The sequence below is a fragment of the Oryctolagus cuniculus genome, chromosome 6, assembly GCF_051225735.1.
Source record: "Oryctolagus cuniculus isolate XC-2025 breed Fujian yellow rabbit chromosome 6, ASM5122573v1, whole genome shotgun sequence".
Lineage (NCBI taxonomy): Eukaryota > Metazoa > Chordata > Mammalia > Lagomorpha > Leporidae > Oryctolagus > Oryctolagus cuniculus.
In genome coordinates, this window is record NC_142872.1 from 64,317,841 (window position 1) to 64,344,843 (window position 27,003).

Sequence of the window (27,003 nt, forward strand, 5' to 3'; positions counted from 1 at the left end):
ACTTTCAGGTTATTTCAAAAATACTGCTTTCACATTTAATACAATACAGAATTTGAGTAAGTCTATGCTCTAGAAGTCTAGTCCCTTGAATCCTTCTTTAGGCTAATAACCTGAATTATAATAACTCACCACGTACAACTCTTTGAAGTTAGTTTATTAGTTTAAGAAGGAGCATCTCTGAATTAGATATAACACACAAACAAGTTATCAGGGCCAGCGCTGTGGCATAGTGGGTTAAAGCCCTGGCCTGCAGTGCCAGCATCCCATATGGGCGCTGGTTCTAGTCCCGGCTGCTCTTCTTCCGATCCAGCTCTCTGCTGTAGCCTGGGAAAGAAGTAGAAGATGGCCCAAGTCCTTGGGCCCCTGCACCCATGGCAGAGATCCAGAAGAAGCTCCTGGCTTCGGATCGGCACAGCTACAGCCATTGCGGCCATCTGAGGAGTGAACCATCGGATGGAAGACCTCTCTCTCTCTGTCTCTACCTCTCTCTCTGTAACTCTGTCTTTAAAATAAATAAAATAAATCTTTAAAAAAATTATAAAAAAATTTTTAAAAAAAGTTATCGTAACAACACCTAACTCCCCTTTGGAAAAGAGTCCAGCACTTAGAACTACAAAGGAAAACGCCTTCTCTTCGCATATAACAATCTTTGCAGAATGTGGATGAACAGGATTGCTAAGGAAGAATGATCTTTACAGGGATCTGCAATGAATGACTATCTGGTCCATTAGCTGAGTGTCAATAATTTCCTAAGCATAAGACATTTTACACAAATTCATTTCAATCATTAAAACTGTTGAAAGGAATAGCTATTCTCACTTTACAGATGTAAAACTTGAGATTGCAAATACAAATGTTCTTCTCAAAGACACACAATTATTAATATACAAAAATCAAACTTCAAACACCAAATCCATGCTCTCTCTACATTATGCTATGAAGCTTCTCAGAGCTACCATTTCTTGAACGTTTACCAAAATACAAGAAACAAATAGGATAACTGAAACAAATTAAAAACTCCAAACAGCAAGAAAGAATAAAACAGTATAATCATAAAACAATACTTTACAATGATAAATGTATAATTATGTGATTAATTTTGTAATATTCAGAGAAAAATATAAGCTTTCCTGTAAAATACAATCGAGCTATGTCAGATAAATATTTAAGGGACAGTATTGTGGTGCAGAAGGCTAAGCCACCACCTGCAATGCCAACATCTCATCTCAGAATAGCAGTTCAAGTCCTAGATGCTTCCTTCTAATCCTGCTCCCTGCTAATATGTGTGAGAAAGCAGGAGCAGATGGTTCAAGCACTTAGGCTTCTGCCATCCCCAAGGAAGGCCTGGATGGAGTTCTAGGCTCCTGGGTCCAGGCTGGCCAAGCCCTGGCCATGGAGGCCATTTGAGGAGTAAACCAGTGGTTGGAAGACCTCTTCTCTTCCTCTCAAACAAATTTTTAAAAAGTTTTTAGGGCCAGCATTATGGCGCAACAGGTTAAGCTACTGCTTGTGATGCTGGAATCCCATATAAGTGCCAGTTCAAGCCCCGACTGCTCCACTTCCAATCCAGCTCCCTGCTAAGGAACCTGGAAAAGCAGCAGATAGCCCAAGCACTTGGGCCCCTACACCCTCATGGGAGTTCCAAGGTTCTTAGCTTCAGCCTGGCCCAAACCCAGCTGTCACAGTCATTTGGGGAGTCAACCAGCAGATAGAAGATCTTCCCCTCCCTCTCCTCCCTCTTTTTCTGTAACTCTGCCTTTCAAATAAATAAAATAAACCTTATTTTAAAAATTTTAAAATAAAAAGATTTAAAAAGCAACCTAGGAGGCCGGCGCCGCGGCTCACTAGGCTAATCCTCCGCCTAGCGGCGCCGGCACACCGGGTTCTAGTCCCGGTTGGGGCGCCGGATTCTGTCCCGGTTGCCCCTCTTCCAGGCCAGCCCTCTGCTGTGGCCAGGGAGTGCAGTGGAGGATGGCCCAGGTGCTTGGGCCCTGCACCCCATGGGAGACCAGGAAAAGCACCTGGCTCCTGGCTCCTGCCATCGGATCAGCGCAGTGCGCCGGCCGCAGCGCGCCGGCCGCGGCGGCCATTGGAGGGTGAACCAACGGCAAAGGAAGACCTTTCTCTCTGTCTCTCTCTCTCACTGTCCACTCTGCCTGTCAAAAAATAAAAAAAAAAAAAATAAAAAAATAAAAAAATAAATAAAAAAAAAAAAAAAAAAAGCAACCTAGGGACAGGTGTTTGTCCTAGTGGTTAAGCTACTGGTTGGGACACCTACATTCCATAAACAGCATGCCTGGTTTCAAGTAATACCTCTGGTCCAAATTCCAGCTTCCTGTTAATGCACACTCTGGAAGGTAGCAAGTGTTGGGGCCCTGCTACCCAAGAGAGACCTATATTGAGTTCCTGGCTCCTGGCTTCTGGCTTCTGATCCAAGTCCACTACAAGCATTTGGGGAGTGAACCAGTAAAAGCAACCTAAATGTCCCCAGATGGAGAATGGTTTCAGTAAATTATAGAAAACAACAAGCATAATCAGAAATACACCACTGGGGGAGGGGTTAGTATACTGATAAACTATCTGTTCTTCATTTCATAGGCAAAGGACTATTTTCTCCCAATGTATAAAGGGCGCCTACAAATTGTGGAAAAAAAAAAAAAAAGAGAGAGAGAATTTGAAGAAGGAAAATGAACAAAAGCCCTCAACAGACAGAAAAGAAATAAAAATGGGTCTCATGTGTAGAGAAAGGTTTAACCTCACAAATAATAAGATAAATAAAAATTCAGACTACAATGAAATACCATTATTCAAATCAAGACTGGTAAAGGTCAAGATGTCTATTACTGTATTGGTGTGGATATGAAAAAACTACTATTCATACATTGCTTGGTAGGAGTTTAACATACAACCTCTCTGGAGGGCAATTTGGCGATAGCTAACAAAACTGTAAATGCACGTATCCCTTGATCCACCAATCATATCTAAAGGAAACTATCCTACGATATCTCCCATGTGGATGAGATATCCTCAGTAAAAGAGTAGTCAAAGTACTATTTTTAATAGTAGAATATCATAAACAACCTGAAGTCTAACAATAGAGCACTGGATAAAATAAACTATGACCCATCCATGCATGATACAGTCATGTTCAAAAAAATTCTTTATGTACTGTTATGGAATGGTCTCATAGAACATTAAATGAAAAAAGCAAGGTGCAAAATGATGACAGTATGTTATCATAAGTACAAGCATTGCTTGCACTACATAAAATATCTTTAATGGATACACTAGAAACCAGCAACACAGACTGAAACCAAAGAGCAGAACTGGTTAGCTGGGGGAACTTCCTAAAAAAATTTATTTACTTATTTGAAAGGCAGAGTTACAGAAAGAGGGGAAAGGAAGGACAGATCTTCCATCAGCTAGTTCACTCCCCAAATGGCTGCAAACGCCAGCGCTGGGCCAGGCTGAAGCCAGAAGCAAGGTACTTTCCATATCTCTCATGTGGGTGGTAGGGCCCCAAGTACTTAGATTATCCTCTGCTGCTTTCCCAGGCACAGAAAACTGAATCAGAAGTAAACCAGCCAGCCACACAAACTGGTGCTCATATGGGATGCTGTGGCTTAAACTGCTTAACCTGCTGAGCAACAATGCTGGCCCTGCTGCTACAGGAATTTTGAGCCATGTGAATTTATTATCTACTCAATTTTATTTATTTGAAAGACAGAGTTAGAGAGAGAGAAAGGTGGTTCTATCTGCTGGTTCACTCCCCAAATGGGCAGAAAGGTCAAGGCTTGGCCAGGTGGAAGACAGAGTCCTAGAGTTTCAACTCCATCTGGGTCTCCCACATGGCGGGCAGGGGTCCAAGTACTTAAACCATCATTTATTGCTTTCCCAGGCACATCAGCAGGGAGCTGAACTGGCAGTGGAGCAGCCAGGACTCAAATCAGTACTCATATGGGATGCTGGCATTGCAGGACGTCTGCTTAATCTGCTGTGCTATAATATGAGCCCCAAAATAAAAATTTTTAAAAATAAAATATAAATTGTGGTATTTGATGTTTCAAGTATATTTAATAAACAGAAAATGATCTAGGATAAACTATAAAGTGCAGAAAAGGATCAAAGTTTACACAGTAGAGTCTTCATTTTATACAAAAATTGAAAACAAAAAATATATATGCATAGAAATAATGATGATTGTTTCCTAGTGCTGGAATTACAGGTAATTTTTTCTTCCTTGTATTCTTCTGTACTCTCCTGATTTTCTACAGTGAGCACATATTACTTTAGTAATCAATGGTGGGGAGACCACAAAAATAACAAATAGCTAAAATAATCCTTGTTTAACCTGTGAATAAATCATCCTTAATTACAGTATCACTGACCCTTACCTGACCATGACTGGTTGTTGGTTCTTCCTCCAACAAAAGTTTCTCTTTCAAGCTTTTAATTGGACATTCTTGTAAATCCTTGGTTTTTGAGTGCCAGACAGATGCCCTAGATTCCTGCCTTTCCTCTTTGTCTTCTCCCGTATCTTCTGAGACGCCTTCATTTTTTTCACTAGTCTGATCTCCTTGGCCACATTCATTCTGGATCAGAGAAGGAGGTCTAGGTAACACTGGTTCCCCAAACTCTTTCTTTTTTAAGAGCTGCCTCTGAGCCATTTTCAGGCTTTTTTGATAAACTTCCAACTGGCAGAGAATGACCTTGGTGTATTGGTTTGGGTCTACTCCAGCAGGGCAGAATGGAATACCCCAGAAGTAGTTCACACTGCCCCCAATGTCCTGAAGACCTTTGGCATCTGGGGTAGGCAGACAGTGCCTAGATTTGTCCCCCCTGCCCTGGGAAGCTTTGAGAAAAGCACGACCCCTCCCAGTACTTTCCTGTGGCTTCCCACACTGCGTGTGGGAAGCCAAGTGGCCAGTACATCTGTCAAAACATTTAACGTTCTCATTCTCAAACACTGGCTGGCTTGACTGGTCCCAACTTCCTGAGTTGCCAGAGACCGGCTCCTCTTCAGTGTTTTCAGTGTGGTCCCAAGGCTCCTCTCTTTCCTCAGACTCGTTTCCCTGACTTTTATGGGAGCCTTTAAACAGTGATGGAGGTACCAGCTGCCATATGCCTGTAGGTATTTGAGAAAAAGTAGGGCTAAGGACAAACTTTTTTATTAAGAGGGCTTGGTAAGCTATCACTTACCAAGAATTACATAATGTGAATAAGGGTTCTTCTTTGGGTTTAATAAAATGTTGGTTTTTCTTTGGAGATAAGGTAAACTGGATATTAGTGAGATGTCAACTACTTTCTAATTGAACCTCTTTAACATCACCAAAGGGACTTTGGGCATTTCTATGTATCTACTTTCAGCATGACATTCCTGTGGTAAGCTTATACTTCACGAGTGGAAGGAGTCAGAACAGGGAGACATGCCTTCAGTGGTCCCAGAGTCTGTGGTTTTCTCTTGGTGGGACTGTGAAGACGGTCCAGTGGCCAGAGGTCGAGATCTGGTAGCAGAAGCATCAGAAGGTCGGCAGCTCTGAAACAAGTCATTCCACACCAGACCAGGTTTATTATTAAAACAGCTATACATGAAGAGTCACAGGAAGGACAAAAAGGGAAGGCCACTGTCCCTAGGAATTTCTCCTCTCCGAAAGTAGATGGCTCAGTTTAAATGAATTCTACAACAGGTATCGAACGCCTACATGCGAAGAGATGTACTATATCACTATACTAAATCAATGTTAAACAAAGAGATGCAAATAGCATGAGGGATAGCTCAAGACCTGCCATTATCAAGTATTTCAAATCATTTCAAGTGCATATTTAAGTCACACTTTAACATTATTTGATTATTCTTAAAACTACCAATTCTTTCTCTCCATTACCCACCACTTTCATACCCCTTGCTCTTCCCACAAATCAGGGGAGATAAATGCCTTATCTTGCTCCCTTTTTGGGTTCTTGGTATTCTGTAACCTTTTCAGAAGCTGCAAACTTACTACGGTTCTTTTAAGCCACGGACTGAAAATCTGTGGGATAGAAGAAAACTCTTTCACATAGGATTAGCAAAACACGTCAAACCGAGCTAACCAACAATTCAACACAGACTTTAAAAATTATTGGAGGAAATATCTGTTAGTTAAAACCATATAAGCTACTATAGGTAGTTCCTAGTGTAACTAAAACACTATGGAAGTCAAAGAACATTGCTGATCAATCCCCAACAAACTTTTTCAACATAGCATATTTACATTCAGGCTTTCAGCAATGGCTTTCCTCAAAAGCTCCTCTTCTTCCTCCTCCTGGTTGTTCACCTCCCTAGCTTCCTGTTCACTCATTTTGAGAGCCAGAGCGAACTGTTCTTCTTCTGTCATCTCTGCAAGAATTTAGGGAAAGGGGAGGAAGGAATACCACAAATATTGAATAAGCATGGAGGCAAAAAACAGAATTATTAAACTTTTCAATACTACATATAGATCATTCAGTACAATTTTATAAATTTACATGTGAGCTAAGTCCCAAAAAGTAAAATATTGGCCAAGATCATTAGCAGTAGTTACAACAAGAATTCTGGATCAACTAGATTTCAAGTTCCCACAAAAGCAGAGTTTTTGTCTGTATTGTATCTCTAGCACATAAAAGAGTATCTGCCCAAGATAGATATTCAATAAATACTTGATGAATAAATAAATTTGATTCCTACTCTGAAGCTTTCTGCTAATGTTTACACTTGACATTTAACCAGAATGATTTTATTCTTCAGAATTCTGATTTACCTAGTGAAAAAGAATATCCTTACTGACCAGGATGTGCCCTCCAAACACCATTTTCCATTAAAAGCACCGGAATACACTGAAAAAAATGGCTGATTCCAAGTCTGGAGTATGAAATATACAAGATGAACTAGAATACTTATCATATCCGTGAGCAAGTAACTTATCAAACACTATAAGAATTGTATCAGAAGAACTTAGGAGTCAACTAAAAAAAGATTTTCCCTGGTCAAAATGGAGCTGTAGGGCCAGCATCCCATATAGGTACCAGTTTAAGTCCCAGTTGCTCCTCTCCTGATCCAGTTCTCTGCTATAGCTGAGGAAAGCAGTAGAAGATGGCTCAAGGCCTTGGGCTCCTGTACCTATGAGGGAGACCCAGAAGAAGCTCCTGGCTCCTGGCTTCAGATTGGCCCAGGTCTGGCCATTGTGGCCGTTTGGGGAGTGAATCAGCAGATGGAATATTTCTCTCTCTCTCTCTCTCTCTCTGCCTTTCAAATAAATAAATAAATCTTTTATAAAAAAAAAAATGGAACTGTAGCATCAACAAACATAATGACTATAACGAATTACCACACAACAAATACGTCCCCAGTGCCCCATTCAACGCCTTGCACATAAATGGGAACACAACAGACACATGTTGAATGAATTTTAAAATTGAGCTGTTTGCCTTTGGGGTAGGAAATCATTTCAGATAATTCCCTGAGTCTATACAATCTAATTAAGAGTTGAGTTCCACTCAAGGAGTCTTTGATTTCACTCTTTCTATCAGAGGTCTGCACTGTAGGATGCTCAATGGATCCTGCCTTCCAAAAACTAATTTTTTTTTTTTTTTGACAGGCAGAGTGGACAGTGAGAGAGAGACAGAGAGAAAGGTCTTCCTTTGCCGTTGGTTCACTCTCCAATGGCCGCCACGGCTGGCGCGCTGCGGCCGGCGCACCGCGCTGATCCGGTGGCAGGAGCCAGGTACTTCTCCTGGTCTCCCATGGGGTGCAGGGCCCAAGCACTTGGGCCATCTTCCACTGCACTCCCAGGCCACAGCAGAGAGCTGGCCTGGAAGAGGGGCAACCGGGACAGAATCCGGCGCCCCGACCAGGACTAGAACCCAGTGTGCCGGCACCGCAAGGCGGAGGATTAGCCTAGTGAGCCACGGCACTGGCCCGTGACTGTAATATCTTTAATGCTGTCCCCTCGTTTATTCTTTATTTTTTTCTTATCCTTCTACTGAGAGGTTTATGGCACTTTATCTTTTCATAGAACCAGTTTTGAAATTTGTTTCTATTGTATGCTTACCTTTCATTGATTTCTGTTCCTCATACTTCCTCCTACATAGGTTGGGTTAATTTTACTTTTCATAGTCTAGCTTCTTAAGGTGGGAAGCTTGAATCATTGATTTTAAATGTTTTTTTTTTCTTTTCTCATGTGATTATATAAAGCTGTACATTTCCCTATAAATGCTTCTTTAGTTGTATCCCACAAAGTTTAATAGATTATATTTTTATTTCTTTTAAAGATTTATGTATTTATTTGAGAGGTAGAATTACAGACATAGGGAGGGAGAGATAGACAGGTCTTCCATCTGCTGGTTCACTCCCCAAATGGCAGCAACGGTCAGAGCTGGGCAGAGCCAAAGACAGGAGCGGGGTGCTGGGACCCAAGCAATTGGGTCATCTTCCACTGCTTTCCCAGGCCATTAGCTGGGAGCTAGATTGGAAGTGGAGCATCCAGGACTCAAACTGATGCCCATACGGGATTCTGGCACTGCAGGAACAGGCTTAACCTACTATGCCACTGCACCAGCCCCTATATTTTTGTTTCCATTAAGGTCATTTCAAATTCAGCTGGATACAAAAGTCTTTAAATTTTTTATTTATTTGAGAGGCTGAGACAGAGTGACAGAGCTCCCATCCACTGATTCACTACTCAAACGCTGGCAACAGCTGAGGCTAGTGCAGGCCAAGGCCAGGACCCTTGGCCCTAGGAACTCAATCTAGGTGTCCTCTCTAGGTGGCAGACATCCAACTACTTGAGCTATCATCTGCTGTGGCTCAGATAGCTGGAATCAGAAGGAAACTAGCAGATAGCTGGAATCAGAAGGAAAACCAGGACTTGAACTCATAAACTCAAATATGGGATGTGGACATTCAACTGGCATCTTAACTGCTACACCAAACTCTCACCCAAGGACGCATGTTTAATGCTTGGGTTTAATTGTAGGGATTGCTTACCCTAATTTATTTTGTGCTACTTTGATTCAGTCTTTTTCAATATATTCAGCATTTACATTTACATTTACATTTAGTCTAGCTTTCTTTTAGCACCTACTGAGCCAATGACCCCCTAGCTTCAGGGTGTTCAAATGCTTTAGCCCTTGGATCCCTCCTCCCCATCCTCTTTGCGTAGTTCATTTCTCTTCATCCTGTAGAACTCAGCTGGAATGTTATTTCCAAACTACAGCCTTCCTTAACCCTCCAGATAGCCACCGCCTGCAATGCCTGGATACTGGTTCAAGTCCCAGCTGTTCCACTTCTGATCCAGCTCTCTGCTATGGCATGGGAAAGCAGTAGAAGATGGCCCAAGTGCTTGGGCTCCTGCACTGACATAGAAGACGTGGAGGAAGCTCCTGGCTCCTGGCTTCGGATGGGCCTAGCTAGGCTTTGTGGTCATTTGGGGAGTGAACCAGTGGATGGAAGACATCTCTCTCTCTCTCTCTCTCCCCCCTGCTCTTCTGTGTAATCTTTCAAATAAATAATAAATAAATCTTTAAAAAAATTAAGTGATCACTCAATACCACTCAATACCAATGTGCTGGTATAATATAGTTCCATTAACTGTAACATCTGTCTACTCTTATGCCAAATGTTGACAGTGGGGGAGGTTAAGTATGTGTGGAGGCAATGATGTAAGCAGGCATATAGGACAAAACGGATTAATTTGTGAGCTGGAAGACCACGCCTTCACCACGTCCCCTGTGTGACCTCAACCCCCCAATCTGACCACACTTGTATGCCCACTTACCAAGCAGGCTACATGACTACTCCCCTTTGGAAGTGGATAAAAGACCTGGAAGATGTGGGCCTGGCCATTATTCTCCCTCCCTGCCCTGATGCCCTTGCTGCCCCGAGCCTTCAGGGCCGCCCACATTCTCTTCGCCTTCGCTTCACAGCTAGTGCTAAGCTGTCTGTGGCTGCTCATAACCACTCACTGCACACAGCTCTTGGCCTGCTCTCTGCTCAGTATTAACCCCAACTTAATTTCCAGACTTTTCCTTCTCCCTTAAAGCCCTCACTCTCCTATGCATTTCTCTTACTGAATAAAAAGCTTAAAAACTTACCATGCTGGCTGGTTTGTTTGAGCCAGTATTCAGGATTCTTCTCTGAACATGTGGCAAGAACCCACACAGCTTACTCATATGGAAATATTAACAGGCAAATTGGTATCAGCAAGTGGTATGTGGGAATACTATAGTACTTATAAAATTTTGCTGTGAACCTAAAACTTCTCTTAAAAAGTCTCTCTTCTCTTAGATTTTAAGTTAGCAGGGTAGTTGCTCAATAAATGCTACTTGTGTGTGTCATAAAAAGACTGTTACAGATTCAACTCAACCTCATTCAAAATCCCAGCATGCTTTCTTATAAAATTAAAAACTGGTTTTAAAATTCTCATGGAAAATTCTGAAACATGAATGAAATACAAAGGATCTACAGCAACCAATCAACATAATCAAAAACAAAGGTAGAGGGACCCACATTGTGGTGTAGTAAGCTAAGACACAACATATGCATTCCATACATCTACTTCCAATCCCCGCTCTCTGCTAATGCACATGGGAAAGCAGTCGGAGGTGGCTCAAGTACTTGGGCCCCTGCCCACCTGTGCAGGAGACCCAGATGGAGCTCCAGCCTCCTAGCTTCAGCCTGGACCAGTGTCAGCTGTTATAGCCACTTGGGGAGTAAACTAGCAGATGGAAAACCTCTCTCTCTCTATCACTCTGCTTTTCAATAAATAAATCTTTAAATAGACAAACAAAAAAAGGTAGATAAATTATTTGCCTGACATCAAAACTTGCTTGATTACTACAGTAATCAAGACTATACAGTAGTGACCTAAGTATCAACAAACAGATCACTGAAACAGAACAGAGTCAGGAACATTCATACAAATAATTTTCTACAAAGGTTTCAGGGAAATATCAAAACAGAGAGAAAAGTCTTTTTAATAAACATTCTAGAACAACTGGATTCCTGTATGGAAAAATAAACCTTGACCACTATCTCAAACCACACTTAAAAATTAATTTGGGTATACACCTAAACATAAGAAATGAAGCAAAGTACCTTCCAAAAAAAGAATATCTACCTAGGGATAGGCAAAAAGATTTCTTAGACAAAAATTAAAAAAACAGAATTTTAAAACTTCCATTGTCAACAAAGGACATTACTAAGAAAACAAATAAGTAAACTACAGACTGGGAGACTGGGAGAAAATATTTGCAAAACTACCATAAACAACTCATAATTTAATAATAATCACATCTTTAAAAAAAAAAAAAGTTGGCTAAAGATCTGAATAGCTGCCTAACGAAGCAAAGTATGCAAATAGCCAATAAGAACATGAAAAGAGTGCTCATTAGCCATCAAAGAAATACAAATTAAAACCAGAATGAGGGATGAGTTTTTAGCCAGTGGTTAAGATGCTTGCATCATTGGGGCCAGCACTGTGGCATAGCTGCATAGAGAACTGCATTCTCAACAATGAACTTCTGCTACACACAACAAGGACAATTTCACAATCATTATGCTAGGCAGCTTGGCATGCCATGCTAGAGATAAGGAAGGAATCTATGAGTGGGAGTACCTCAGAACACAAATCAATAGTCCAGAGAGCCCACAGTAGGAAATGGCCTAGCATGGTGTATTGGAATCCAAGTGAGATAAGGAGGGTATCCAAACAGGTAAAGAGGCCAGCACTGTAGCACAGAGGGTTAATGCCTTGGCCTGAAGCACTGGCACCCCATGTGGGTGCCCGTTCGAGACCCGGCTGCTCCACTTCAGATCCAGCTCTCCACTATGGCCTAGGAAAGCAGAAGATAGCCCAGGTCCTTGGGCCCCAGCACCCATGTGGGAGACCCAGAAGAAGCTCCTGGCTTCAGATAAGCCTAGCTCCGGCTGTTACAGCCATTTGGGGGAGTGAACCAGTGGATTGAAGAACTCTCTGTCTCTCCCTCTCTTGTAACTCTGCCTCTCAAATGAAAAAATAAATCTTTAAAAAAAATTTTATTAAAGGGTGATTATAACCAATTATAACCCACTGACTAAAACAAAGAAAACTATGAGTCTACACAGGTATAAACAAGTTAATTAAAGTGGGTAAAGCTGCCAGTATTACATATGGACACAGGTTCGAGTCCCAGCTGCTCCACTTCCAATCCAACTCCCTGCTAATGGCCTTGGAAAGCAACAGACAATGGCCCAAGTGTTTCAGTCCCTGCACCCACGTGGGAGACCCGGAAGAAGCTCCTGGCTCCTGGCTTTGGATTGGCCCAGCTCTGGGCATCTGGGGAGTGAACCAGCGGATGGGAAATCTTGCTAGCTCGCTCTTGCGCGCTCTCTCTCTCTCTCTCTCTGTAACTCTTTCAAATAAATAAATCTTTGTTAAAAAAACTAATGACAAATGGTTTACACAGTTTCAGAGTACCTTCTTACAAAGCACTAATTACAAAAAAAAAAGGAGCTTTGCAGTAAAAAAGGCCTACAGAAAGCACCTTTATGATGTTAATCACAGTGAACACCACCTAAGACAACTGAAATCATGCACCATGATAGAAAATAATAAAAAAGACACCAGCATCAGTTTTTGAAATTCCTGCCAAAGATCATGTTCCAAATTAGATAATAAAACAGCAAAACAATTAAGGATCATCTTATAAGATAACCAGCTTGGGGCCGGTGCCTGTGGCACTGGCATTGCATATGGGCGCTGGTTCAATTCCCTGATGCTCCTTTTCCAATCCAGCTCCCTGCTTTTGGCCTGGAAGCAGTGGAAGATGGCTCAAGTGCTTAGGCCACTGCACCTGGCTCCTGGCTCCGGATCAGCTCAGCTCTGGCTGTTGCTGTCATTTGGGAAGTGAACCAATGGATAGAAGAACTATCTCTCTCTATATATAACTCTACCTTTCAAATAAATAATTAAAAAAAAAAAAAGATAACCAGCCTATAATCTTCAAAAGTCAAGGTCATAAAGGTCCAGGAATGACTAAGGAAGTGTTCAAAATGAAGGAGACTAAAGAGAAATAAAACATGATTTATTTTTTAAGCTTAACTTATTTATTTGAAAGGTAGTTATACAGAGAGAAGGAGAGACAGAGAGATATCTTCTATCCACTGATTCACTCCACCAAATTGCCAAAATGACCAAGGCTGGGCCAGGCCAAAACTATGAGGCAGGAGCTTCATTAGGGTCTCCATGGGAGTGCAGGGGCCCAAGTACTTGGGCCATTTTCCGCTACTTTCCCAGGCACATTAGCAGAGAGCTGGATCAGAGTGGAGCAGCAGGGACTTCAACACATATCCATAGGGGATGAAAGCATCACTGGTGGAGGCTTAAATCGCTACACCATGATACCAGCCCCAACATGACTGCTATAAAAGACAACTGGTTTAAAAAAAAAAAAAAAAAAAAAGACGGGGCCAGCACTGTGGCGCAGCGGGTCAAAGCCCTGGCCTGAAGCACTGGCATCCCATATGGGCACAGGTTCTAGTCCCAGCTGCTCTTCTTCCAGTCCAGCTCTCTGCTGTGGCCTGGGAAAGCGGTAGATGGCCGAGGTCCTTGGGCCCTGCATCCACATGGGAGACCTGGAGGAAGCTCCTAGCTCCAGATCAGCGCAGCTCCGGCCATTGTAGTCATCTGGAGAGTGAATCAGTGCATGGAGGACCTCTCTCTCTGTCTCTACCTCTCTCTGTAACTCTTTCAAATAAATAAAATAAATCTTAAAAAAAAAAAAAGACAACTGGTAAAAGTTAAACTGAGTAAGCCTTTATTATAATTAAGTAGGAAAACATCCTCCTTTACAGACATACACATTGATCTTACATAGAGGGGGAAGAAAGACACTTATATGCAAAGAAATCAAACACAAAAAATTATTATATATGAAGCCTCACAACAGGTCATCAAATTAGTGATGGAAGGGTTGCTCTATGGGATGACCTGCTGTGAGGGCCAGTCCCAGCAGGTCCAACAAAGAGATCATCAGAAATCCAGAAAAAGAAAATGGAAAAATGACAGAAAATGAAAAGGAAGAAATTACAATGAAATAGTACCACAAAGTCCAAGAACTGAAGAGGGACAAACATTTGACCTAGCAGTAACACACCCACATCAAACATAAGAGTGTTTCTGTTCTTTTTTTCTTTTTTCTTCATACTATTCAGTGAACCCACTACTTAGTATAGGGTTAATCTTATAAAATTAACTGAAAACTGACCTTTGTAAAAAGTAAGAATGGGAAAGGGAGAGGGAGAGGGAAGAGGTAGATGAGTGGGAGCATGGGTGGGAGGGAGGTAGGAGGGGAAGAATCACCATGCTCCCAAATTTGTATACATTAAATGCATGAAATTTGTATTCCTTAAATAAAAATTTCAAAAAACTTAAAAAAAAAAAAAAAGGAGTGTCTGGGTTTAATACTTGGCTCCTTTCCTGACTCCAGCTTCCTGCTAATGTAGACCCTGGGAGGCAGCAGTAATGGCTCAAGTGACTGCACTTCTGCCACCATGAGAGACCTGGATTGAGCTCTCAGATCCAGCCTTCAGTCCCAGCTGAGGGGCCACTACAAATGTGTGGAGTTAACCAGCAGATAGGAATATCTTGCTTGTATGTACTCTATCTCTCTCTCCTGTATGTGTGTGTGTGTGTGTGTGTGTGACTCTTGAATAAATAGAATTTATTCATTAAAATAAGAATTCAAAGAAGTAAGTATCTAGGTTAAGAGATTCACTAAATGCCCAATGGAATAAATGACAAAAGGTACATATCATAGAATATCATTATGAACATTCAAAACTCTGAAACTCTCAGAATAAACAAACTATTAACCTCCAGCTAACAAAAGATAATTTTTTAAAAAATTTCTCAACAGCAACATTGGAAACAAGGAAACAACAGAGCATTACTTTCAGACTCTGAAGAAAATCCTGGAGATTCAAAACATAATTTTTATTCAAGTAAATGACTTATCAAATGTAAAGATAAAAGACACTTTCATTCATGTAAGGACTCAAAAATTACCTCCCCATTATCCTTACTCAGGATGCAACTAAAGGATGCAGTCCACTAAAATAAAATCATAAACCTGGAACGTATGATACGGATAAGGGAAACAAAATGTTCAGGAAGACAGGTTAAGGTAAAGTCCAGGATTCAATTAGTAGAACCAATGGTGCATTAATAGGCCGGCGCCGCAGCTCACTAGGCTAATCCTCCGCCTAGCGGCGCCGGCACACCGGGTTCTAGTCCCGGTCGGGGCGCCGGATTCTGTCCCGGTTGCCCCTCTTCCAGGCCAGCCCTCTGCTGTGGCCAGGGAGTGCAGTGGAGGATGGCCCAGGTGCTTGGGCCCTGCATTCCATGGGAGACCAGGAAAAGCACCTGGCTCCTGGCTCCTGCCATCGGATCAGCGCGGTGCGCCGGCCGCAGCGCGCCGGCCGCGGCGGCCATTGGAGGGTGAACCAACGGCAAAGGAAGACCTTTCTCTCTGTCTCTCTCTCTCGCTGTCCACTCTGCCTGTCAAAAAAAAAAAAAAAAAAAAAAAAAGAACCAATGGTGCATTAATAAACAACATTCTCAATGCTCTAAGTTGAGAATCATGAAACAAGTTTACTGCTGCTTTAGACTCAAACAATAAACAATCACTTTCAGTTTCCAAGCATAAGAGATTAAGCAGTTCCAACTGGAACAGAAAGACTCAAGAGTCCACAGTGGGAACTTGAATTGTGGCATATCATATAAAGCTGCCATCTGTTTGAAGGGCGCACAAGAGAAATCAATTTTAATTTATCTATTTTATTTGAAAGGCAGAATTTCAGAAAGGCAGAAGCAGAGATATAGAGGTCTTCCATCCACTGGTTCACTCCCCAAATGGCCTGAACGGCCATAGCAGGACCAATCCAAAATCAGGAGACAGGAGCTTCTTCTGGGTCTCCTACGCAAGTGCAGGGGCCCAAGCACCTGGGATGTCTTCTGCTGCTTTCCTAGGCTCGTTAACAGGGAACTGGACAGAAAGAGGAGCAGCCGAGACTTGAACCAGTGCCCATATTGGATGCCAGCACTGCAGGTGGCACTGCAGGCCAGGGGTTTCTGCTATATCACAGCTACAGCCCTGATACCATCTTTTAAGAAAAAATCCCATAGGATAAGGTCAGCCCAGATTTTTATTTGTTCTTATCTTGACCATATGCAAATCCTTCTAAACCTTCTGCTTATATAAGTTAAAAATACAATTACGCCAGCCGGCGCTGTGGCTCACTAGGCTAACCCTCCGCCTGCGGCGCCGGCACACTGGGTTCTAGTCCCAGTCGGGGCGCCAGATTCTGTCCTGGTTGCTCCTCTTCCAGGCCAGCTCTCTGCTGTGGCCAGGGAGTGCAGTGGAGGATGGCCCAAGTGCTTGGGTCCTGCACCCACATGGGAGACCAGGAGAAGCACCTGGCTCCTGGCTTCGGATTAGCGTGGTGTGCCGGCTGCAGCATGTAGGCCGTGGCCACTTGGGGAGTGAACCAATGGAAAAAGGAAGACCTTTCTCTCTGTCTCTCTCTCTTGCTGAGCACTCTGCCTGTCAAAAAAAAAAAAAAAAAAAAAAAAAAAGGAACAAAACAAAAAAACTATACTGAATGAACAAATAACCACTTCCCCTAAGGCAATAGAGGATTAAATTCTTGGAGCTTCTAGTTACATTTTAATCAGACTTGTTTCTGTTTAAATACAACTTTCGGGGCAGGCGATTGGCTGGCTAGGGTATCAGCATCCTATATCAGAGTGCCTGGGTCCAAGTCTCAGCTCCATTCTGACTCTAGCTTCCTGCTAATGTGCATCATGAGAAGCAGCAGGTGCTGTCACCTGGGCTGGTGTCACCCACATGACAGATTAAGTTTCTGGCTCCCAACTTCAGCCTGGCCCAACCCCAGCCATTACAGGCATTTGGGGAGTGAACCAGCAGATGGAAGATCTCTCTCTCCCTGTCTGTCCCTTTCTCTCAGTAACTCTGCCTTTCAAATAAATAAATCTTGAAAAATAAATAAATAAATAAATTTTTTTTGACAGGCAGAGTTAGACAGTGAGAGAGACAGACAGAGAGAAAGGTCTTCCTTTTGCCGTTGGTTCACCCTCCAATGGCCGCCACAGCTGGCAAGCTGCGGCCGGCGCACCACGCTGATCCGAAGCCAGGAGCCAGGTGCTTCTCCTGGTCTCCCATGGGGTGCAGGGCCCAAGCACCCGGACCATCCTCCACTGCACTCCCAGGCCACAGCTGAGAGCTGGCCTGGAAGAGGAGCGGCCGGGACTAGAACCTGTTGTCCCAGCGCCACAGGCGGAGGATTAGCCAAGTGAGCCGCAGCGCCGGCCAAGAAAGCCTCTCTTTTACAGACCCTCAGGAGGAAAAGATCAACTACTGACAGGAAAGCAAGGAAGCCCACAATAATCTTTATCTCCCATACTGAACAAAAGCCTTAAAATGTTGGAAGAAGGGCAATAAAATCTAATGTTCCTAGGCCACGGGTGAAGTCACACTGCAGCTGGGGAATGAAAATATAAAAATAATTCTTTAACTCTGGGGAACAGAACAGGAAACTGTCCAAGCCCAAATCATCAGAGAACCTACACCAACAAGGAATAGGAAAAATCAATGTGAAGTCTCAAACTCCTAGACTCAAGGATACAGTGAATATTTCAGATGGAACAGCAAAGAAGTCCTATCCTGCACCCACTCATAAAATCAGACTATCAAGTATCAAGAGAGAAATACACCAGTCTACTGTATAAAAGCTGTCCTGTGGCAGAGTGGATTAAGCTGCAGCCTGCAGTGCCCGCATCCCATATAGGAGCTGGTTTGAGTCCTAGCTGCTCCACTTCCGATCTAGCTCCCTGCTAATGTGCCTGGGAAAGCAGATGAAGATGGCCCAAGTGCTTGGGTTCCTCCCACCCATATGGGAGAAGTAGATGAAGCTCCTGTCTCCTGGTTTTAGCCTGGACCAACTCTGGTCACTGCTATTTGGAGAGTAAAGCATCAGATGGAAGATCTCTTTCACTCTGCCTCTCAACTCTGCTTTCAAATACATAAATCTTTAAAAAAAAAGAAAAGAAAAGAAAGAAAGGGAAAAAAGGGAAGCACTAACTTCTGAGAGACAGAGAGATCTTCCATTCACTAGTTCATTCCCCAAGATGGTCACATTGGACAAAGAGGCCAAGGTACAAAGGCCCAAGTACTTGGACTACCTTCTGGGTTTTCCCAGGTGGATTAGCAGCGAGCTAGATCAGAAGAGCAACCAGGACTCAAACCAGCATCCATAAGGGATGTCTGCATCTCAGGCATTTAGCTTAACCTGCTACGCCACAATTCCAGTTGCTCAAATAAATTTTTTTAAATTTTTAGTACTGTTGAAAAAAAATCTTGAAATCCACATTTCAAAATGGTCATCAAAATGTCCACAGAAAATGAGGAGCATGAAAAAACTATGCATAGATTTCAAACATTATTTCACACACACAAAAAAACCCATTCTAGTTTCCACAAACTTTTTAAAGTACCCAAGAGAAATGAAAATGTATCCCTGCACAAAAACTTACACACAAATTTTCATAGCTACACTAATCCTAACAGCCAAAAAAACAGAAGCAATACAAATATCCATCAAATGATAAATGAATAAACAAAACGAGGTACAGCAATATTTACTTGATAATAAAGAACAAATGCTGATGCATACTAAACCATGATGAACCTGAAAAAATGCTACATAAAAAAAACCCAGCCATAAAAGACCATAAATTATGATTCCACTTATGTGGAATGTCTAAATAGATAAATCTAGAAAGAAAAAAATTCTATAAAAAATATAATAGTATGGGGCTAGCATTGTAGCATAGCAGGTAAGGTGGTGCCGGCATCCCATGTGAGTGCTGGTTTTGAGTTCCAGCTGCTCTACTTCCAATCCAGCTCTCTGCCTTGGCCTGGGAAAGTAGCGGAAGACAACCCCAAGTCCTTGGGCCCTGCACCCACATGGGACACCCAGAAGAAGCTCCTGGCTCCTGATCAGTGCAGTTCCAGCTGTTGCATCCATTTGGGGAGTAAATCAGCAGATGGAAGACCTCTCTTTCTCTTTCTCTGACTCTGCCTCTCTGTAACTCTGCCTTTCAAATAAATAAATAAATCTTAAAAACTAAGAAAAACCATAAAACCCACAAAAAACTCTCTTTAAAAAAAAAAAAGGTAGGGGCTAGCACTATGGCGCAGCAGGTTAATCCTCCACCTGCGGCACCGGCATCCCTTATAGCGCCGGTTCTAAGTCCCGGCTGTTCCTCTTCCAATCCAGCTCTCTGCTATGGCCTAGCAGAGCAGTGGAAAATGGCCCAAGTCCTTGGGCCCCTGCACCCCCGTGGGAGACCGGGAAGAAGCTCCTGGCTTCGGATTGGTGCAGCTCCAGCCATTGCAGCCAATTGCGTAGTGAACCAGGGGATGGAAACCTCTCTTTCTTTCTCTCTCTCTCTCTGACTCTCCTTCTCTCTCTGTGTTAACTCTGATGTTCAAGTAAATAAGTAAATCTTAAAAAAAAAAAAAAGACTCCTGCAAAAATATAATGAATAACATCATAATTGAAAAACACAGACAGAAGTGAATGAAAAACTTCCAACAAAGAATTCTTTCTTTCTTTCTTTTAAGGATTTATTTATTTATTTGAGAGGTAGAGTTATAGACAGTGAGAGGGAGAGACAGAGAGAAAGGTCTTCGTTCCATTGCTTCACTCCCCAAATGGTCACAGCACTTCAGGCAGAGGATTAACTTAGTGCGCCACAGAGCCAGCCCTTCTTTCTTTCTTTCTTTCTTACTTTCCTTCTCTTTTTCTTTCTTTCTCTCTCTCTCTCTTTTTTTTTTTTTTTTTTTTTTTTTTTTTTTTTTTTTTTTTGACAGGCAGAGTGCTCAGCAAGAGAGAGAGACAGAGAGAAAGGTCTTCCTTTGCCGTTGGTTCACTCTCCAATGGCCGCCGCGGCCGGCGTGCTGCGGCCGGCGCACCGCGTCGATCCGATGGCAGGAACCAGGTGCTTCTCCTGGTCTCCCATGGAATGCAGGGCCCAAGCACTTGGGCCATCCTCCACTGCACTCCCTGGCCACAGCAGAGAGCTGGCCTGGAAGAGAGGCAACCGGGACAGAATCCGGCGCCCCGACCGGGACTAGAACCCGGTGTGCCGGCGCCACAAGGCGGAGGATTAGCCTAGTGAGCCGCGGCGCCGGCCTCTCTTTCTCTTTCTTTCTTTCCTTCCCCCTCCCCATTAAGGATGCCTGTGTTCCAGGTGGCAACTTAACCTACTAGCAACAATGGAAGCCCCAAGCAAAGGATTCTAATCACAAAAATAGTCATAGGTACCATTATTTGAGCCTCTTCTAAGTGAGTTTCTAGTGAATGTTTATCTGCATTTTGTTGATGAGGAAAGAGAGAAAAGCTAAAAACAGTAACTTGCCTAAAATTCATACAACAAGCGATAAAGTGAACATCCAAGCCCAATGTGTCTATGAAAGTCGCACTTTGAATTTCAACACTCTGTCTCTAACAAGTCAATTGTATAAACTGTGGGTAATTCTATAAGCAACTCCTAAAATTTTAAGACTCCAGGATAAACAGGAAGCACACATCTCCTTATTTGAAGAACTCATAATAAAAAAGTGTCAATCCTATGAAAATTCCAAACCATTTTCAACATAAATATGAAAACTTACGTGTAATTTTTCTTTTAGCCAGACGCTTTGCTCTGTTCGACTGTTTTGTCTTTGTTTTCTGTAATCCATTCTCCTCCTTTGGCTCCTAATACAAAACAAGAAATATGATCAGAGTGGTTGACATTAAAAGTAGAAGGCCAGCGCCGTGGCTCAATAGGCCTTGCGGCGCCGGCACACCGGGCTCTAGTCCCGGTCAGGGTGCCGGATTCTGTCCCGGTTGCCCCTCTTCCAGGCCAGCTCTCTGCTGTGGCCCGGGAGTGCAGTGGAGGATGGCCCAAGTCCTTGGGCCCTGCACCCCATGGGAGACCAGGATAAATACCTGGCTCCTGCCTTCGGATCAGCGCGGTGCGCCAGCTGCGGCGGCCATTGGAGGGTGAACCAACGGCAAAGGAAGACCTCTCTCTCTCTCTCTCTCATTGTCTACTCTGCCTGTCAAAAAAAAAAAAAAAAAAAGTAGTAGTTTTCTGTATCTCTTACCTACATCATGGCTAATAGAGCCCTCTGAAGAATGAATGATTGTGGTAAACCTGCACATAAACCATCAGAAGATCCTTTGCAGTATAAAAATGAAACTATGTAAGATCAAGAATGAAGAAAAACCATAAAAATTAAGATTTGTAATATACTGGAACAGTAATTGCCATATGAACAGTTATGTAAAAACCAGCCTAATTCCAAAGCATCCACACACGATCACAAATATTTGCTTCAAGATTTAAAATCCAAAAATAATGTTTAAATTTAGTGTATAGTAATTTATTTTAAATCACCCTATGTCCTACTAGGTAGTGAATAGAAAGAAAAAGGATAAATGAAAAACTCTATAAAAACAAAAAGAGGCTGGTGCCGCGGTTTTTTAGGCTAATCCTCCACCTGCTGCGCCAGCACCCCAGGTTCTAGTCCCAGTTGGGGCTCCAGATTCTGTCCCGGTTGCTCCTCCTCCAGTCTAGCTCTCTGCTGTGGCCCGGGAAGGCAGAGGATGGCCCAAGTGCTTGGGACCTGCACCCATATGGGAGACCAGGAGGAAGCACCTGTCTCCTGGCTTCGGATCGGCGCAGCATGCCGGCTGCAACACACCAGCCGTAGAGGCCACTTGGAGGGTGAACCAACAGAAAAAGGAAGACCTTTCTCTCTGTCTCTCACTGTCTAACTCTGCCTGTCAGAAAAAAAAAAAGAATCAAACACACCACTCCCACCTCACTTCAAAATGTAATCAGGAGCACTGAAGAAAAGACATCCCCAAAAAAATCAGGAAAGAAAAAAAAAATGGCTGAAATAGATAACAGGCAAAGATGATCCAATCTGCCTAACTGGAGTCTCTGGAAATAAAAATGTAACAATGAAAAAACTATAATTCAGGAAAATTGTGGCACCGGCATCCCATTTGGGTGCCGGTTCGAGTCTCGGCTGCTCCACATCCAACTCAGCTCTCTGCTATGGTCTGGGAAAGCAGTAGATGGCCCAAGTGCTTGGCCCCCTACAGCCACACAAGTAACCCAAAAGAAGTTCCTGGCTTCCAATTAGCCCAGCTCCAAGCTGTTGCAGACATCTGGGGAGTGAACCAGTATAAGGAAGACCTTTCTCTGTGTTTCTCCATCTCTCTGTCTGTAATTCCGCCTCTCAAATAAATAAATAAAAAAATCTTAAAAAAAAAAAAGACAAGTGAAAAATGGATATATTAAAAAAGTATCATATAAACAATGGAATATTATTCAACTTTAAAAAGGAAGGAAATTCTGACATATAACAAAGATGAACCTTAGACATTATTCTAAGTAAAATAAGCAAGTCGCCAAAAGACAAATCCTGTGTGACTCCACTTACATAAGGAACCTAGAATCATCAAACTCAGAGACAGAAAGTTCAATAGTGGTTGCCAGGGACTGGGAAAGCGGGAAAAGGGAAGTTATAGCTTAATGTATAGAGAGCATCAATTTGGGAAAACAAAAAAGTTCTAGAGATGGATGGTGGTAATGGCTGTACAGCAGTAAAAATGTACTAATGCCAATGAAGTGTAAGCTTAAAATGGTTAACATGGCAATTCTATGTTACATATACTTTGCAACAACAAAAATAAAAGGGAACTGAAGTTTTACAAAGCAGTTAAGATTCTACCTGCTTGGGATGCCACATTTCATATCAGAGTGCTTGAACTGGAGTCCCTACTCTGCTCCTGACTCCAGCTTCCAGCTAATGTACACCCTGGGAGGCAGCAGGTGATAGCTCAAACACTTGGTCTACTACCACCCACATGGAAGATCTGGATTGAGTTCCAGGCTGGAACCCTCAATTTTTTTGGACAGGCAGAGTGGACAGTGAGAGAGAGAGAGAGACAGAGAGAAAGATCTTCCGTTGCTGTTGGTTCACTCTCCAATGGCCGCCGCGGCCGGCGCGCTGCCAATGGCAGGAGCCAGGAGCCAGGTGCTTTTCCTGGTCTCCCATGGGGTGCAGGGCCCAAGCACCTGGGCCATCCTCCACTGCACTCCCGGGCCACAGCAGAGAGCTGGCCTGGAAGAGAGGCAACCGGGACAGAATCCGGCACCCTGACCGGGACTAGAACCCGGTGTGCCGGCGCCGCTAGGCGGAGGATTAGCCTAGTGAGCCGCGGCGCCGGCCGAACCCTCAATTTTTAACTACTCAGTGAATATAGAAGGACTTGCAGTTAGTTTCTGAAGCAGGGGGCAGTCTCACAGGAGTCAGCTTAATTTGTGGAATATGTTAGGAACTCCAGGTAGATAGTCCTAGAATTCAACTGAATTGTAGGACACTTATCTGGTATTCACAAAATTGGAGAACCGCTTAGTATTGGGGGGGGGGGGGCACACATGGGGTCAGAAGTGTTGTAAACAATAGCAAATGGGATCAATTTCCAAGACCTCATATTCAGCAATGAATTCTCACTATGGCACTAAAAGCACAAACCACAAAAAAGACAAAGAGAAGGATAAACTGGACATTATCAAAAGTTAAAACTGTATATCAAAAGACACTAACAAGAAAGTAAAAAGAAGACATTTAGTATAGCAGGTAAAACTCCAGTTAAGACATCCCAACTATATAGGAGTAGCTTGGTTCATACCCACCTCAGGCTTCTGTCTCAAAAGTCCTGCTGGCCGGCGCCACAGCTCACTAGGCTAAACCTCCGCCTGTGGCGCCGGCACCCCAGGTTCTAGTCCCACTTGGGGCACCAGATTCTGTCCCGGTTGCTCCTCTTCCAGTCCAGCTCTCTGCTGTGGCCTGGGAAGGCAGTGGAGGATGGCCCAGGTCCTTGGGTCCTGCACCCGCATGGGAGACTGGGAGGAAGCACCTGGTGCCGGCCATAGAGGCCACTTGGGGGGTAAACCAATAGAAAAAGGAAGACCTTTCTCTTTGTCTCTCTCTCTCTCTCTCTCTCTCACTGTCTAACTCTGCCTGTCAAAAAAAAAAAAAAAAAAAAGAGTCCTGCTAATGCAGATGTTGGGTTGGGAGGCCAACAGAAGCCACCCATGTGAGAGGCCTGGACTGAATTCCCAGCTCCCAACTTTGGACAGATCCAATCACAGCCACTGCAGGCAACTGCAGAGTATAACACTGGATAGGAGCTCTCTGGATCTCTCTCTCTCTCTCTCTCTCTGCCTCTGCCTCTCTGTGGCTCTGCCTTTCAAATAAATTAGTAAATTTTTTAAAAAAATAAAAGAAAGAGGCTAAGACATTCTTGGGACAAAGAATGTCTTAGTGGGGACAAGAATGGGACAAAACATTTGCAAATCATATAACTGATAAGGATTTAATATCCAGAATATACAAAAAACTCATCACACAACAATAAAAGGACAAACAACCCAATTAAAATATTGAAAGTGGACCTGAATAGACATTTCTCCAAAGAAGGTATTCAAATTAGGAACAAATAAATGAAAAGATGTCCAACATCATTAGCCATCAGGAAAATACAATCAATGTACAAACAATGTCAAAATCACAATGAGATATCATTTTACATCCACTAGACAACTATTTTAAAAAAGAAAATAACAAGCATTGATGAGAATATGGAAAACTGGAACTGTAACACATTGTTGGGAGGTATGTAAAATGAAACAGCCACTGTGGGGAAAAAAAAGAAAGAAGTACTGATATGTGCTACAACATGGATTCAAATTGAAATGTCTGTTAAGTAAAAGAAGCCTGCTACTTACATATACTGATTGTATGAGTCTATTGAGACATGCTCAGAATAGACAAATTCATACTGAGTAGCTTAGTGGTTGCCTAAACCTGGGGACTTGATGGAAACTAGAGAATTATGAGTAAGAACAGGTTTCTCTTAGGGGTAACGAAAATATTCTAAAACTTATTGCAGTGATGGTCACCAAATTCTGTGAATACACTAAAAACCACTTCAAGTGGGTGAATTACATATCATCTAAATTATCTCTAATAAAGCTAGCACACTGGAACAAAGATATAACAGTAAAGAGAATTCAGCATGATGTTGGAAGACTGAGGAAAGCAGAGATCTGAAAAAGCCTACACAAGAGAAGAATAAACTGACTCAGGAAACATAGTAGGATTGCTAAGCAGTACTGAGGAACCACTTGAAATTTGTGATCTTAAATAAAAAGTGAGCCCAGTCATCACTGGCATGTGTATTTTTTTCCTGTCACATTCAGTAGACATAGGCATAAAAGGTAGAGTTGGATTTAATCAAGATTGGGCATTGACATGGAATATAACAGAAGGAAGCTAAATTTTATTATTAAGAAGGAATTGTTAACAAGGGGCTTCTTAATATAATTGTATGATCTAAATTAGGTAAGAAGGAAAGCAAGGACACAAGGTATAAGACAGTAGGGGCTGGCGCTGTAGCACAGTGAGTAAAGCCGCTGCCTACAGTGCCAGCATCCCATATGGGCACCAGTTCAAGTGCAGGTGCTCCACTTCTGATACATCTCCCTGCTATCTGGGAAAGCAGTACAAAATGGCCCAAGACCTTGGAACCCTGCATCCGCATGGGAGACCTAGAAGAAGCTCCTGGCTTTGGATAGGCCCAGCTCCAGCAATTGCAAGTTGCAGCCATTTGGGGAGAACCAGTGCAGTGGATGGAAGACTTCTGTCTCTCTCTCTCTGCCTCTGCCTTTCAAATAAATACATAAAAAAAAAAAAAAATCTTAAAAAAAAAAAAAAAAGACAGTGTAAAGGAGATGAGGTCAATGATTCAGATGTCCTAGTGGGACCAGGGTGTTACAGGGAATAAGGTTGAAAAGATAGGTGATGGGGGCTGGGTTGACACTGTGGCACAGAGATGGAGAGAGAGAGGGGTCTTCCATCTGTTGGTTCACTCCCTAAATGGCCACAACAGTTAGGGCTGGGCCAGGCTGAAGCCAGGAGCCAGGAGCTTCTTCCAGGTCTCCCACCTGGGTGCAGAGGCCCAAGCTCTTAGGTTGCCCTCTGCTGCTTACCCAGGCATTAGCAGGGAGCTAGACTGGAAGTGGAGCAGCCCATATGGGATGCTGGCACTGCAAGCAGTAGCATATCCTATTACACCACAATGATGGCCTCTGAAAAAGTTTTATAAATCTGTATCCTAAATTAAAAATTTTAGTTTTAAAAACAAGAAATAAAGACCTTTCAGGCATACTGCAGTTTAAAAGGATTCACTACCAGCAAATTCATTCTCAAGAAATGTTAAAGTCTTTCAGTAAGCAGGAATATTCCTGTGAAGTAAATTGTAATCCCCCAGTCCCCAAATTCCTATGTTGAAGTCCCAACTCCCAGTTTCACTGTATGTGGAGACAGGCCTTTGGTAGGTAATGAGGATTAGATGAGGTCATGAATGTGGGGTTCCCATGATGAGCTTGGTGCCCTTAGAAAAGATATTGAAGGAGTCGGCACTGTGCAGCGGGTAAAGCCACCGCCTGCAGTGCTGGCATCCCACATGGGTGCCGGCTGGTGTCCTGGCTGCTCCACTTCATAACCAGCTCTCTGCTATTGCCTGGGAAAGCAGTAGAAGATGGCTGAAGTTCTTGGTCCCTTTGTACCCACATGGGAGACCTGGAAGAAACTCCTGCCTCCTGGCTTCGGATTAGCTCAGCTCCAGCCATTGCGGCCAACTGGGGAGTTAAATAGCAGATGGAAGACCTCTCTCTCTCTGCCTCTCCTCTCTCTGTGTAACTCTTTCAAATAAATAATAAATATATCTTTAAAAAAAAAAAGATATCAGAGACCTTGCATGCACTCTCCTTACCCAGTTGCCTAACAAAACAAAGAGAA

At 43.0% G+C, this 27,003-nt stretch overlaps 1 protein-coding gene across 13 annotated transcripts in view; it reads right to left on the reverse strand.

The window, feature by feature from the left end:
• The window catches only part of UIMC1 (ubiquitin interaction motif containing 1), a 108,511-nt gene that overhangs the window by 60,862 nt on the left and 20,646 nt on the right, over window positions 1-27,003 (reverse strand). For 9 of the 13 annotated variants that reach the window (XM_089335107.1, XM_089335108.1, XM_008255453.5 and 6 more), the window contains 2 exons: window positions 20,752-20,836; window positions 6,252-6,376 (listed from right to left, as the gene is read on the reverse strand). In XM_089335107.1, coding sequence (XP_089191233.1) covers window positions 6,252-6,376; window positions 20,752-20,836 — 210 coding nt within the window. Of the gene's footprint in view, window positions 1-4,394; window positions 5,126-5,430; window positions 5,537-6,251; window positions 6,377-20,751; window positions 20,837-27,003 lie in introns of those variants that run through there. The other 4 variants (XM_089335110.1, XM_089335114.1, XM_070076435.2 and 1 more) reach the window with 3 other exon arrangements.